We start from the raw sequence: 14,576 nt of genomic DNA, 5'->3' as shown, positions 1-14,576 counted from the left end.
ATTTGGGGCAACTGGGACCATACTGGAAGTGACTGGACCATACTGGCAGTGACTACAGGTCCTACTGGGATCATCCTGGGAGCCACTGGGATTACACTGCGCGTGAATGCAACCTGACTGGGGGTTACTAGGAGCTGCTGGGCCCATGTTGGGAGGAAAATGTGGACACATTGGGAGCAACTGGGATCAACTGGAAGGTACTGGAACCATGCTGAGGGGACTGAGACCACAACTGGGATCATACTGGGAGCAACTGGGACCACACCTTGGCAAACTGACAGAAAATGGGGAGGGCCCTGGAAGTAATTGGGAAAGACTGGGATCATTCTGAGGTAACTGGAACCTTACTGGGGCAACTGGGAGTCCCTGGGAATGACTACAAGCATGCTGAGGGCAACTGGGATATACTGGGAGTGTCTGTAACCATACTGGGGGTGACTGGAACCACAATGGGAACAGCTGGGATCGTGCTGGGGAGAAATGGGACCACACTGGAGGTACCTGGGAGCGACTGGATCATGCTGGGGGCAACTGGGCGTGACTGGGACTATTCTAGGGGCAACTGGGATCATACTGGGAGGAACCGGGAACAACTGGAACTATGCTGGGGGCAACTGGGATCATACCGGAATCACAGTGGGTCCATGCTGGGTGAGACTGGGATCATACTGAGGGTGACTGGAATCATACTGGGATTGTCTGGAAGTGGCTGTGAGCAACTGGAATCATGCTGAAAGCAACTGGGAAGAAGTGGGAAGGACTGGGAGCATGCTGGGGGTGACTGGGATATACTGGGAGAGACAGGGAATCACGGGGATCATACTGGAGGCTCCTGGGCTCATGCTGGCATTGACAGAGAGCAACTGGGATCACACTGGGGGCCACTGGCATGATACTGGGAGTGACAGGGCATGACCATGAGAATGTTCAGGGAAACTGGGATTTACTGGGTGTGACTGGGATTGTGCTGGGGGGAACTGGGACCACACTGGGGGCTACTGGGGGCAAACATGAGTGACTGGGGCCCTGCTGGGAGAGACTGGCATCATACTGGGAGTGACTGGGACTATGCTGGGGCAACTGGGAGAACGGGGAACACACTGGAAAAAAGTGGGACAACTGGGAGAAACTGGGACCATGCTGGGGGCAAATTGCATCATAATGGGGAACAACTGGGAGTGACTGGGTTCATACTGGGAGCAACAGGGAGTGAGGGGAAGTGACCAGAATCATACTGGGACTGATGAAGAAACTGGAACCAGGCAGGGAGGGAACTGGGCTCACACTGGGAGCAGCCATTTCCCGGCCCCGGGACCCCCGAGCCCCTTTCCAGCCCCGGGACCCCCGAGCCCCTTTCCCAGCCCCGGGACCCCCGAGCCCCTTTCCAGCCCCGGGACCCCCGAGCCCCTTTCCCAGCCCCGGCACCCCCGAGCCCCTTTCCCAGCCCCGGCACCCCCGAGCCCCTTTCCCGGCCGTGCCGCCCCTGCAGCCCCCAGACCCCCCCGCCGGGGTCCCGCCAATCCCAGGGGTCCCCCCTCTCGGGCTCCCCGCTTTGGGCTTCTGGGGCTCTCCTCTCTCCGGGGTCCCGCTTAGGGAAGCCGCGCCTCTCCCGGGGCTCCCCAAAACCGGTGTCCCCCCGCCCCCGCCGGCCCCGCGCCGTCCCCACGGGGCCCCGGCACAGCTCGGAGGGCCCGGCCCGGGAAGCCCAACCCCCACCGCGGGGGGACCCGCATCCCCCCGCCCCCGCCGGGGCTCTGCCGCCACCGCCACCCCCAAAAACACCTCCCGGGACCCCCCGATGTCCGCCCGAGGGGCATCTGCGGCTCGCCTTTGGAGTCCCGCAAGCTCCAAACATCGCGCCGCCCGCCCCGACAGACAGCATCAAACAGCGAGCCCCAAATCGATTCCCTGCGAGCTCCAAATATCCCTCCCCCCTCCAAAAACACCGCCCGGCATGTTTGGGCCGAGCTCCCCCTCCCCGGGCACCTGCGGGATGCGGGGCGGGCGATGCTCCCGGCCCGAGCGGCTGCGGATCCAGAGAGCGCTGCCCGCACGTGGAGCCTCCTCCGCCTGCTCCGGCTCCTCCTTCTTCCCCCCGTGCCTCCTCTTCCTCCTCCTCTGTCCCGCCTCCTCCTCCTCCTGCCCTTCCTCCGGGAGCTCTCGGGGCAGCGGGGCCGGGCCGGGCCACGATGGGAAAGGGCTGGGTCACCCCAGAGCGAGCTGGGGCAGCGGAGGTTTGGGGCAGCAACGGCAAAGGGGTGCGAGAGGGGGGATCCGGGGAGGTGGGACAGCGGCAAAGGGCTTCCAGTGGGGTCCCCCAGTTAAGCCCAGCACCCCCAAACCCCGTCCCAGCCCTCCCCGTTCTCTCCCCATCCCCGGCTGAGTGGGGGGCTCAGCCCAGGACCCGTCGCCGTTCGGGGCTCCCCCGAGTGCAGCAAACGGGAGAGTGCCCCCCGGGTGAATTTTTGGGGTTCGCTCTACCATCGGCGCTTTAAGATGCCCCGGTAAAGTCGGTGCCCACTGTAACTCCCGTTAAAAGGGCAACACCACTCCCGTTGATTCCGGCAGCGGAGCCCCGGGAGGGTTTGGGGGTCCCGGGAGTGTTTGGGGGTCCCTGGAGGGTTTGGGGGTACCTGGGTGGTGCCGATGATGGCGATGGGGACCCCGTGCTGGGTCTGAACATCCGCGAGGGGCTCCTGGGGGGGTTTTGTGAGTCCCGGGGATTTTTGGGGTCCCGGTGGTTTTTTGCGGGTTCCCGAGGGGGGTTTTCAGGGGTCCCAAAGTGGGGGTTTGGGCGATCCCGGGGGGAATATTTGGAGGTCCCAAGGCTGTTTTGGGGTCCCTGCCGGTGATGGAGATGGGGACCCCGTGCCAGGTATAAACCTTCTCAAGGGGGTCCGGGGGGTGTTGGGAGGTCCCGTGGGAATTTTGGTGTCCTGAGAGGGTTTTGGCGGGTCTGTATGGGACTTTGTGGTCCTGGGGAGTTTTTGGAGGGTCCCGGGGATATTTTCGGGGTCTCCGGAGAGGTTGGGGTTCCCCGGGGGGTGTTGGGGATTCCCGGGAGGTTTTGGGGTACCTGGGCGATGCCGGTGACAGAGCTGGGGACCCCGTGCCGGGTATGAACCTTCTCGCTGCGCACGGGCAGCGTCAGCGTGTTCAGGGAGATCCTGGGGGTCCGGGGGTTCACCCCAAATCCCGGGGGACCCCAAATGCTGAGGGATCCCCGAACTCCCCTCACCGCTGGATCTGCTGCAGGCAGGGGGGCACCAGCACTCGGCCCCCACCCCCCACTCTCACAGGGGGGCTGCAGAAGAAATCTGGGGGGCACAGACGGGTGAATGGGAACACCTGGGACCATGGTGGGATCATAGTGGGATCATACTGTGAGTGAATGGGATCATACTGGGGTCATACTGGGATCATACTGAGTGTAACTGAAAGTGACTGGGATGATACTGGGGGTGACTGGGAGCCCCAGGGCCCATGCTGGGAGTGACCTGGGCCTCCCTGGGTGGAACTGGGGGAACTGGCCCAGCTGGGGCTCAGGGTTGTTCTCCCCCAGGGCTGCCCCAGGTCCTGCTGCCGCCCCTGGCTCCGTCACAGGACAGCTGAGGGACACGGGATGGACAAGGGACACGGGGCAGCTGAGGGACACGGGGCAGCTGAGGGACAGGGGACAGCCAGGGAACACGGCCTGGCCCAGGGACACTGTGCTCCAGCACTCTGGGCTGTTGTGGCCGGGGCGTTGCCCTTGGGCTCCCAGGACAGGCAGAGGGGGCAGAATCCCCTCCAGGAGCTGTTGTTGGCTCGAAGCTTTGGTGTTGGACATTCCCGCGGAGCCACCTGCAGTGGCCGGAGCCCGGGCGGTGCCCGGTGCCACCAAAGCCACTCCGTCAGTGCCCTCCTGCCCCGGGCAGGGCAGAGAACACCGAAGGAAAGGCCCGAGCTCGGCTCGGGGCAGGGAGAGGGCACTCCCCTGGCGCTGCCACGGGCACCACAGACGCGGCCTGGGGAAAGGATTGGGATTTATGTCCCAGCAAATCGCAGCAGGGATTGCTTCTCATTTCACCGCTGTCATTTGATTGGCCATAAATTCCAATCATTTCCCCATGGAATTCCCATGGCAATGGGCTGGGGGGGGAGATCCATCCATGGAATTCTCACCTGACTGGGATGAGAGTGAGATCCGGCCATGGAAATTCCATGGGAATTCCTGCATTCCCAAGTGCCCCATTCCTGAATCCCACATTCCCATAGGAATTCCCCTCCCCCACCCACCTTTGTGCTCCAGAGCCTCCCAACCACATCCAATGTATTCTGGGAGCTCTTCCACACAGGTGTGTCCCAGGTAATGCTTCATCTGCTCTGCCAGGATCCCTTTGGATTCCCAGCACCTCTGGGGGATCCGGGTGGCACCGCCGGACACCGCAAAGCTCCCGGATCCCGGCTGGAAGGAAATGAAATCCCACCCGTCATAGCCGTGCCGGTGGGACCCATGGACGCTCCGTTGGACAGGAGGTCGCAGCTGGAAACCACCTGCACTGTGGGGAGACCTGGGAACGAGGAGAGAACGGATCCATGGAGTCGTGTCCCAGCCCCACGGAGCCCCTTGCAGCTCCCTGGATTCCTATGCCAGGCACGCAGATCCCATCCCACTCCCACAGACCCCATTCCCACAGATCCCAGCCCAGCCCCCGGTTCCCCTTCCTCTCCCCGCTCTGGTTGTACCGGCCCCATCTCCAGGTCACTGTCGGCCACGTGCCGGTTCCTCTCCTTGAGCCAGGTCTGGCCATCCCAATATCCTGGGTCTGGCCCTCCCAGTATCCCAGCTCTGGCTATCCCAATGTCCTGGGTCTGGCCATCCCAGTAACCCAGGTCTGGCCATCCCAATGTCCCTGGTCAAGGAAAAGGGTGGGTCTGGGGGCTGGGAGAGGAGGGTGCCCAGGAAAAGGCTGCGTTGGTGCCGGATAAGGGGGTGCAGGGGGGTCTCAGTGCTGGGCAAAGGGGTAAAAGGGCATCTCGGTTCCCAGGAATGGGGGTCCAGGGGGGTCTCAGGGCCGAGGAAATGGGGGGCAGGGACTTGGAGAGGCAGAAGGGAGTTCCATGGGCTCCCTGTGCCCAGGAAAGGGGGGTAACAGGGTGGGGGCACCCGGGAAAGGGGAGTTCAGGGGGTCTCCGGTTTTGCAGAAAGGTGGGGCTGGGGGCTGGGAAAGGCAGGAATGGGGGTCCGAGGCGTTCCAAGGCATCCCAGGGTCAAGCACACGGGAGGTCTGGAGGCTGGGAGACATGGGATGGCCGGGAAAAGGGGAGCAGGGGGGTCCTGATGTCCGGCAGTAGGGGATTCAGGGGGGTCCCTGTGCAGGATGAGGGGTTCAGGGGGGTCCCGGGGGTGCTGGGGTCCCAGGCCCCCCTCGCCGCCCCAGGAGCCCCCAGCCCCAGCGCTGGAGCCATCGCGCTGCTCCGGGCAGATGCCGGCGGCGCAGGCTGGGAGATGCGGCAGTGCCCGAGGGAGGGCGGGGGAACGGGGGGATCACTTCCAGCTGTCCCCAGGGAAGGCTCTGTAAATCCCAGTCAATCCCAGTCACTCCCAGTGTGTTCCCAGTCACTCCCAGTATGGTTACAGACACTCACAGGACATCCCAGTTCCCGTCAGCATGCACCCTGTCACCCCCAGCATGCTCCCAGTAACTCCCACCTCCTCCCAGTTGCTTTCAGCACGATTCCAGTTGCTCACAGCCACTCCCAATCAATCCCACTATGATTCCAGTCACCCTCAGTGTGATCCCAGTCTCACCCAGCATGGTCCTGGTTTTTCACAGTGTGGTTCCAGTCCCCCCCAGTATGGTTACAGACACTCCCAGTATATCCCAGTTACCCTCAGCATGTCCGTAGTCATCCCCACACACTCCCAGCGGCCCCAGTGAGGTGTTAGTTATCCCTGTATGATCCCAGTCATGCCCAGAATATCCCAGTTGCCTCCAGCATGCATCCAGTCATTCCCAGTTCTCCCAGTTGCTTGCAGCATCATCCCAGTTTCTCTCAGTTGCTCCCAGTAGCCCAAGGTGTGAGCCCAGTTGCTCCCTTTCAACACAAATATGATCCCAGTTACCTCCAGTACAATCCTGGTCACATGCCAGCACTCCCAGTATGGTCCCATTATCATCCCAATTGCTTCCAATCACTCCCAGTATGGTCCCAGTTACCTCCAGCATGGTTCCAGTTGCTTCCTAGATCAACCCAGTCAGTCCCAGTATGATGCCATTTGCTCCCAGCGTGCTCCCAGTTGCTCCCAGTCACCCCCCAGTATGGGGGATGATATGCATGGTGTGTTCCCAGTCACTCTCAGATACTCCCAGTATTAGTCCAGTCACTCTCAGTATGATCCAAATGTGACCCCAGTGTGCTCCCAGTCACTGCCAGTATGAACCAGTTGCACCCCACATGGTTCCAGTTGCTTTCACCCTCACTTTTGTTCCAGTCCCTCCCAGTCTCTCCCAGTGTACCCCAGTTGCCTCCAGCATATTCCCAGTCACTCCCAGTTCCTTCCAGCATGATCCCATTTGCTCTCAACCACTCCCAGTGAGCCTCAGCGTAGTCACACTCACTGCCAGTATGATCCCAGCCACCTCCAGCATGATCCCAGTTATCCCAGTTCATCACAGTATAAGCCCAGTTGCTTCCAGTCACCCCCAGCATGCACCCAGTCACTCCCAGTTCCTCCCAGTTGCTCCTAGCATGATCGCAGTTGCTCACAGCTGCTCCTGGTCACCCTCAGCAGGATCCCGGTCACTCCCAGTGTATCCCATTTGCCTCCAACATGGTCTCAATTGCCCCTTGCAGGCTCCTACTCACTCCCAGTATGATCCCAGTATGATCCCAGTACAAACCAGTCACTGCCAGTGGTGCCACTCTTGGGATCCCCCAGCCCTCTCTGTGTTCCCCCCTCCCGGCTCTCCAGGCTCCCCAGAGGAGCCCCAAGGGCTGCAAGTCCCCACCCAGGGTCCCCAGCAAGGCCCAGTTTGGATCTGCAGCCCCCAGTTTTCCCAGTTTCCCTCTCCTTTCCCCGGGCCGGGTTCCCCCGCCCCCAGCGGGTGGGAGCAGCCGAGAGCCCCGCGCTGCCCATCCCGACCTGTCCCGACTCCATCCCCGCCCCCAGCGGGCTGCGAGGGGCTCGGGAACGGGGGAGGGGGAAGGGGAGGAGGGGGGATTGAGGAGGAGGAGGGGAGGAGGAGGAGAAGTGAGGAAGAGGCGGAGCGGCAGCGGGAAGCTGGAAGAGAGGAGGAGAGGCGGAATCACGCGGCTCCAGCGCTCGCTGAACTCGCAGCCCCCCGGGACCATCGCCCCCCGTCCCGCAGGTGCCCGGGGAGGGAGAGCTCACCCCAAATGTCCCGGGGGGTCCCTGGGTTTGGGGTTTTTTGGGGGGATGTTTGGAGCTTGCGGGACTCCAAAGGCGAGCCGCAGATGCCCCTCGGGCGGACATCGGGGGGTCCCGGGAGGTGTTTTTGGGGGTGGCGGTGGCGGCAGAGCCCCGGCGGGGGCGGGGGGATGCGGGTCCCCCCGCGGTGGGGGTTGGGCTTCCCGGGCCGGGCCCTCCGAGCTGTGCCGGGGCCCCGTGGGGACGGCGCGGGGCCGGCGGGGGCGGGGGGACACCGGTTTTGGGGAGCCCCGGGAGAGGCGCGGCTTCCCTAAGCGGGACCCCGGAGAGAGGAGAGCCCCAGAAGGCCAAAGCGGGGAGCCCGAGAGGGGGGAGCCCTGGGATTGGCGGGACCCCGGCGGGGGGGTCTGGGGGCTGCAGGGGCGGCACGGCCGGGAAAGGGGCTCGGGGGTCCCAGGGCTGGAAAGGGGCTCGGGGGTCCCGGGGCTGGGAAAGGGGCTCGGGGGTCCCGGGGCCGGGAAAGGGGCTCGGGGGCCCGGGGCCAGAAATGGCTTCTCCCAGTATGAGCCCAGTCAGTCCCAGTATGATCCTGGTCACTTCCCCTCACTCCCTGCAGAATCCCTGTTACTCCCAGTATGAACCCAGTCACCGCCAGTCATTTCCCATTATGATGCAATTTGTTCCCAACATGGTCCCAGTTTCTCCCAGTTCTTCCCACTTTTTTCCAGTGTGTTCCCAGTTCTCCCAGTTGCCCCAGCATAGTCCCAGTCACTCCCAGTATGATGCCAGCCTCTCCCGGCAGGGCCCCAGTCACTCACGTTTGCCCCCAGTTTCCCCCAGCATGGTCCCAGTTCCCCCCAGCACATTCCCAGTCACACCCAGTGTGGTCCCAGTCACCACCTGCATGGTCTCAGACACTCCCAGTATATCCCAGTTGCCCTGAACATTCTCATGCTCATTCCCAGGCACTCCCAGTTACCTCAGCATGGTTCAGTTGCCCTCAGTTTTATCCCAGTCACTGCCAGTACATCCCAGTTTTCACCAGCATGCATCCTATCATTCCCAGTTCCTCCCAGTTCCTCCCAGTGCATCCCCAGGAGGCTCTCAGCATGGGCCTGGTAGCTCCCAGTAACCCCCAGTCAGAGTCCACTGACACCCACTATAATCCCAGCAAGGCCCCAGTCACTCCCTGTATGATGCCAGTGGCCTCCAGTTGCTCCCTGTCAATGCCAGCATGACCCCCGTAGCCTCCAGTATGATCCCTGTGGCTCCCAGTCTCTCCCAGTATATCCCAGTCACCCCCAGCATGCTCCCAGTCACTCCTACTTCTTCCCAGTTGCTTTCAGCATGATTCCAGTTGCGCACAGCTGCTCCCAGTCAATCCCAGTATGATTCCAGTCACCCTCAGTGTGATCCCAGTGTCACCCAGTTGCCCCTAGAATAGTTCCAGTCCCTCTCAGCATGGTCCCAGTCATGCCCAGTTGCCCCCGGGGTAGATTCACTTGGCCCAAGCGTGGTCCCAGTTGTCCCCAGCATGATCCCAGCTGTTCCCAGTGTGGTTCCAATCACTCTCTATATGGCTACAGACACTCCCAGTTGCCCCAATAAGGTTCCAGTTAACCTCAGAATGATCCTAGTCTTTCCCAGTTACTCCCAGTTACCTTCAGCATGATCCCATTTTCTGTCAGTTGCTCAAAGCATAGTCCCAGTTGCTCCCAGTATGATGCCGGTTGCTCCCATTATGATGCCAGTTGCCCCAGTTGTGGTCTCAGTCCCCTCAGCAGGGTTCCAGTACCTTCCAGTTGATCCCAGTTGCTCCCAGTGTGTCCACATTTTCCTCCCAACATGGGCCCAGCAGCTCCTAGTAACCCCCAGTCAGGTTGCATTCACGCGCAGTGTAATCCCAGTGGCTCCCAGGATGATCCCAGTAGGACCCGTAGTCACTGCCAGTATGGTTCCAGTCACTTCCAGGATAATCCCAGTCACTCCCAGTATGATCCCAGTTGCACCCAGTCACCTCCAGCATGGTTACAGTCACCCCCAGTATGACCCCAGTCACTCCCAGATATTCCCAGTAATTTTCCAGTCATGCCCAGTGACTCCCTGTCACTCCCAGTGTGGGCCCAGTTGCTCCCAGTCACTTCCAGTATGATTCCAGTCACAGCCAGCACCTTTCCAGTCACTCCCAGTCTGGTTCCACTAGGATCCCAGTCACTCTCAGATACGCCCAGTACTATTCCAGTCACTCCCAATATGATCCCAGCTATTTCCAGTGGGATCCCAGTATGACCCCAGCATGGGCACAGCTGCTCCCATCATCATCCAGTGTGGTTCCAGTTGCTCCCATTTACCTCCACTGTGCTTTCAGTCTCTCCCAGTGCATCCCAGTTGCTGCCAGCATGTTCCCAGTCAGTCCCAGTAACCCTGAGTTGCTTCCAGTCTGATCCCAGTTGCTCACCGCCACTCCCAGTCACCTTCAGTGCAGTCCCAGTTGCTCCAAGTGTGATCCAGTAGGATCACAGTGTCCCCCAGCACGGTTCCAGTTGCTCTCTGTTCCTCCCCATGTGATCCCAGTTGCACCCAGTTTCCCCTAGTATATTCCCAGTCACTCCCCATATGATCCCAGTCCCTCTCAGCATGGTCCCAGTCGTGCCCAGTTGCCTCCAGTCACTCCCACTTGCCCCAGTATGGTCCTGATTGTTCCCAGTGTGAACAGACACTCCCAGTATATCCCAGTGTCCCTCAGCATGCTTGTAGTCATTCCCAGTCACTCCCAGTTGCCCCAGTAAGGTTCCAGTTACCCCAGTACAAACCAGTCACTGGCAGTGGTGCCACTCCTGGGATCCCCCAGCCCTCTCTGCGTTCCCCCCTCCCGGCTCTCCAGGCTCCCCAGAGGAGCCCCAAGGGCTGCAAGTCCCCACCCAGGGTCCCCAGCAAGGCCCAGTTTGGATCTGCAGCCCCCAGTTTTCCCAGTTTCCCTCTCCTTTCCCCGGGCCGGGTTGCCCCACCCCCAGCGGGTGGGAGCAGCCGAGAGCCCCGCGCTGCCCATCCCGACCTGTCCCGACTCCATCCCCGCCCCCAGCGGGCTGCGAGGGGCTCGGGAATGGGGGACCCAGGGTGTGGCTGGTGCTGGGGGGAGGAGGAGGAGGGAGAGGAGGGATGAAGAAGGAGAGCGAGAAGGGATGGAAGCAGGAGAAGGAGGTGGGATTAGGGAGGAGGAGGAGGAAGGATGGAAGAGGAGGAGTGGGAGGAAGAGGAAGAGGAGAGACAAAGGAGGATCAAGAAAAGGAGAAGGATCCACGAGGTCGAGCACTCCCTGAATTCACAGCCCCCTCCACCCGTGGGATCATCACCCCCTCATCCCAAAGGTGTCTGGGGAGGGAGAGCTCGGCCCAAATATCCTGGGGGGGTCCATGGGTTGGGTTTTTTGGGGGGATGTTTGGAGAATGAATAACTCCAAAGCTGAGCAGAAAATGCCCCTGGGGGGACATTGGGGGGTCCCAGTGGCGGCTGCCGGCAGAGGCAGTCTGGAGGAGGAGACCCCTGTGACCCGCAGGACCCCAAAGTGGGGAGCCCAGAGCGGGGGGAGCGCCGCGATTCACGGGACCCCCACAGCCTGGAGAGGGAGAGGGGGGACTCCTTGGACCCCCTGCACCCCAAATCAGAGAATAAGGGGAAAAGGATGCATGGATCCATAACCCCCAGCATCCCTAAGTGGGGAGAGGGAAGAGGGGGAACTTTTCAGATTCCTGGGACTCCCAGCAGCCTGGGGAGGGTGGGAACCAAGTAGACGGGGGACCCCCAATACAAGTGTGACCCCCAGCAGCTGGGACAGGGGGAAACCCCCGAACACAAAATGGCAGAGACCAGAGACGGGGAACTCCTGGAGGCTTTTTCAGGGCAGAATCTTGGTGTTTGGGAGGTTTTTATGGACCCCAGATGCCCAGGGACTTCCAGAGACGGACGTGGGCAGAGGGACCTATAAACTAAACGTGCTCACAAGTTGTTTTCCCTCCAAACCAGGAATTCCCATTCCCAACCCTTGGCCAGATGGAGGACGAGGCTGCGAGGAAGAGGAAGATGCCCCGGGACACCCAGGCAGGTGAGGAGGAAGTCAGTGGCCCTTTCCCCTTTCTCCTGCTCCATCTCCCAGCCCAGCATCGCCCCCGGCTGCAGGACAACCCCGCTGCCGACGCCGTCCTGCTGGGGACGGTCTGGGAGGATCTCCTTGCCCTTCCCTGTGGCACGGAGGCAAATCCCATCCTCTCCTTGTCCTTCCTCCCCCAGACAAGGAGCTGAGCACGGAGCCCAGGGAGGACAAATCCCCACAGCAGAACCTGGTGGAAGAGGCCGTTTTGAGCGGCTCCAATGCGCAGGAATCCAACGGGGAGGAAAAGCCCTGGAGATCCCGCACGAGGAGGGGCTGCAAACGCAGCCCAGGGTGCTCTGAGGAGGAAAGACCCACCCTGTGCTGGGAAGGCGGCCGGAGATGCAGCCAGAGGTCAGAGCTGGTGGTTCATGAGCAGCTTCACAATGGGGAGAAGCCGCACAAGTGTGGGGAATGTGGGAAGAGCTTCAAACGGAGCTCCCACCTGATTGACCACCAGATTATCCACACTGGGGAGAGGCCCTACGAGTGTGGGGAATGTGGGAAGAGCTTCGGAGACCGCTCCAGCCTGATCCGCCACCAGATTATCCACACTGGGGAGAGGCCCTACCAGTGTGGGGAATGTGGGAAGAGCTTCACAGACAGCTCCTACCTGATCGTTCACCAGCGCATCCACACAGGAGAGAGGCCCTACGAGTGTTCCGAGTGTGGGAAGAGGTTTCAGACCAGCTCCAGTCTCCTCCTGCACCAGCGGATTCACACGGAGGAGAGGCCCTTCCGCTGCCCCGACTGCAGGAAAGGATTCAAGCAAAAGTCCCACCTCCTTACCCACCAGCGCATCCACACTGGGGAGAGGCCCTACGAGTGTCCTGAGTGTGGGAAGAGCTTCTCCAGGAGCTCTCACTTGACCCAACACCAACGGAGGCACCACTAAGGGAAGCCCTGAGAGTGCCCTGATTGCGGGAAGAGCTTTGTCCGCTGCTCCAACTTCATCCCCCATCAGAGAACCCACATTGGGAAGAGCCCTGGTGTAGTGGTTTGGTCCAAAATACTCACTACTGTTTACCTTCTATGAGATAAGAATTAGGAGAAATGCAAAGCAGGCACCAAACTTGAAAGAATATAAAGAAGTTTATTAACAGACCTAAAAGAAGGGGAAAAAAAAATTATACCCCCTTCAGAACTCTCCTCCTCCCCCCACCTTCCTCCCTTCTCCCACTGACAATGTGAAAAGACAACTCTTGAGATGTTCAGTCTGTTTATCACTTCCATAATAACCTTGTTCAGCCCATTTAGAAAAAGAAGTCTCTTCTTGCTCGTGCTATGAAAACATTATCACAACGAGAGAGCCACCCACATCCAAATATTGTTCAGTCCATTTAGGAAGAGGAGTCTCTCTGCCTGCGTGTGAGTCCCTTCCCCCGACTTGCAGCTTTTCCTGCAACTGCTCTTGAGGGTCCACTCTTGAAGTTTTTTGGGGTACAGTTTTAAGGTTGAGCCGTTCAGAAACAAAAACAGAGGCCCTTCTCCTTCCCTGGGAGCAAAGGGTCTTCATCATCTTCATCGTTAGGACTATCTCTGGGAGCATCTCTAGGAACTGAGGTTTCTTCTTTCCCGTTTGGAGCAAAAGTCCTCATCTGGTCCATCTCTCCCTGTCCAAACTTCTCATGAAATTACAGCTGCGTCAGCATCTGCCTATCTCAGTGCAGGTGCTTTTGCTTACGAATTGAACACTCCACCCCCCATATCTTCATGAAATTACAATGGGTACTCTGATATGTCATAGCTTCACAACAGAATTTCAGCTTTAAGCATCTCCTCTTTCTCTTCCCTCAGGTTTTCAGCTCTTCACAGCACTAAAAGGGTTAATCTCACCTTGGCCTTGCAGCTTTGCAGCTGGAATGTTGAATCTTTCTTATCACAGTGGAGAGGGGGGAGAGCCGAGCCGCTCTGGCTGCCCACGGCAAGGCAGTGGGGGGAGTTCCACGGCTGGAACAGGCCCATCGGCTCCAGGATGGCCGTGGCCCGGCCTGGCCTGGCCCAAGCACGGCCTGGGCTGGGCCCACTGGGCCCCACTCGGCCCCGCAGCCACCTGTCCCAGCACGGGAAACGAGAGAGAGCTTGGAGGGGGAGTTTGTCTGTTCTTAAGTGTGGATCACAGAGGCGGTCACAGCTTTAAGTGGCTTCGAGAATTGTCCATGGTCAAACTGGTCAGCTGATAGGTTCTGTCAGGTCCCAGAGGAAACTGGGGTAAGCACCCCTTAGCAAGGACATCCCTTCCGGGACTATGCTTGCTAACCTATGACACCTGGTGACCCACATTCCCTGTGATCCGTGTTTGGAAGACCCCAGGCTGGTGCTCTCCACGTTCTCCTGGATCCCCGTGGGCACCTGGGTGAATGCAGGGGCAGGAACATCCATTGGGACTCAGATCAACATTGGAAATTCATTGGGAAGAGCTGATTTATTGACTTTACAGCCCAAAAATTCTCATCCGCTCTGTCTAATTGTTTCTTTTGGTGCCATCTAGCAATCCTGGATGATCTTGGAGGTCTTTTTCGACCTAAATAGTTTCCTCCGTCATCCTGTCAAAACAACCAAAATTGGGGTAGAAATAAAGAAATTAAAGATATCTAAAGCTGCACCATTTTAGCGGGATTTGGGGGTGAGTTTGGGGTTGGTTCAGGGGAATATTTGGGAGGATTTGGGTGTTGTGATGCCATGGGTTGAGCAGACAGGGCCACAATCTCACAATTGTGCTGGCAGAACGTGTCCACCTGAGCCCGTCTGTTCTCCAGGAATTCCGGTTGTCTGTCCCAGTCCCTGCCCTGGGACTCCTCCTTTAGGGTGTGCCCCCCAAAGTGCCCAAATCGCTGCTGAAGTGCCCGAGCTGCTCCCAGCTGCGGATGTTCCTGTCCCCCAGCCTGTCCTGGTCGGTGCCATGGGGGCTGGGACGGGGTCTGGGGGCTCCCTGGGGGACTGGGAGGGGCTTTTGTGTCTCTTGAGGGCATTTGTGGTGCTTGGAGGGGCCTTTTGGGGTGGTCTCTCACAGAGTTTGGTGATCTAGGCATGGCTGTGTGTCTTGGAGATAAT

The 14,576-nt window shown here is 59.9% G+C and overlaps 1 protein-coding gene across 1 annotated transcript; it reads left to right on the top strand.

The window, feature by feature from the left end:
* The first annotated feature begins 7,245 nt into the window (after positions 1-7,245).
* LOC125317567 (oocyte zinc finger protein XlCOF19-like) lies at positions 7,246-12,519 on the top strand. The gene is made up of 3 exons (XM_048287420.1): positions 7,246-7,355; positions 11,399-11,477; positions 11,663-12,519. The coding sequence occupies exons 2-3, from the start codon at positions 11,426-11,428 to the stop codon at positions 12,415-12,417; spliced, it is 807 nt and encodes a 268-aa protein (XP_048143377.1). The 5' UTR covers positions 7,246-7,355; positions 11,399-11,425; the 3' UTR covers positions 12,418-12,519.
* The last annotated feature ends 2,057 nt before the right edge of the window (positions 12,520-14,576 follow it).

This window comes from Corvus hawaiiensis, chromosome 27 (assembly GCF_020740725.1).
Source record: "Corvus hawaiiensis isolate bCorHaw1 chromosome 27, bCorHaw1.pri.cur, whole genome shotgun sequence".
Classification (NCBI taxonomy): domain Eukaryota; kingdom Metazoa; phylum Chordata; class Aves; order Passeriformes; family Corvidae; genus Corvus; species Corvus hawaiiensis.
This window is presented reverse-complemented; position numbering and strand designations above follow the sequence as displayed.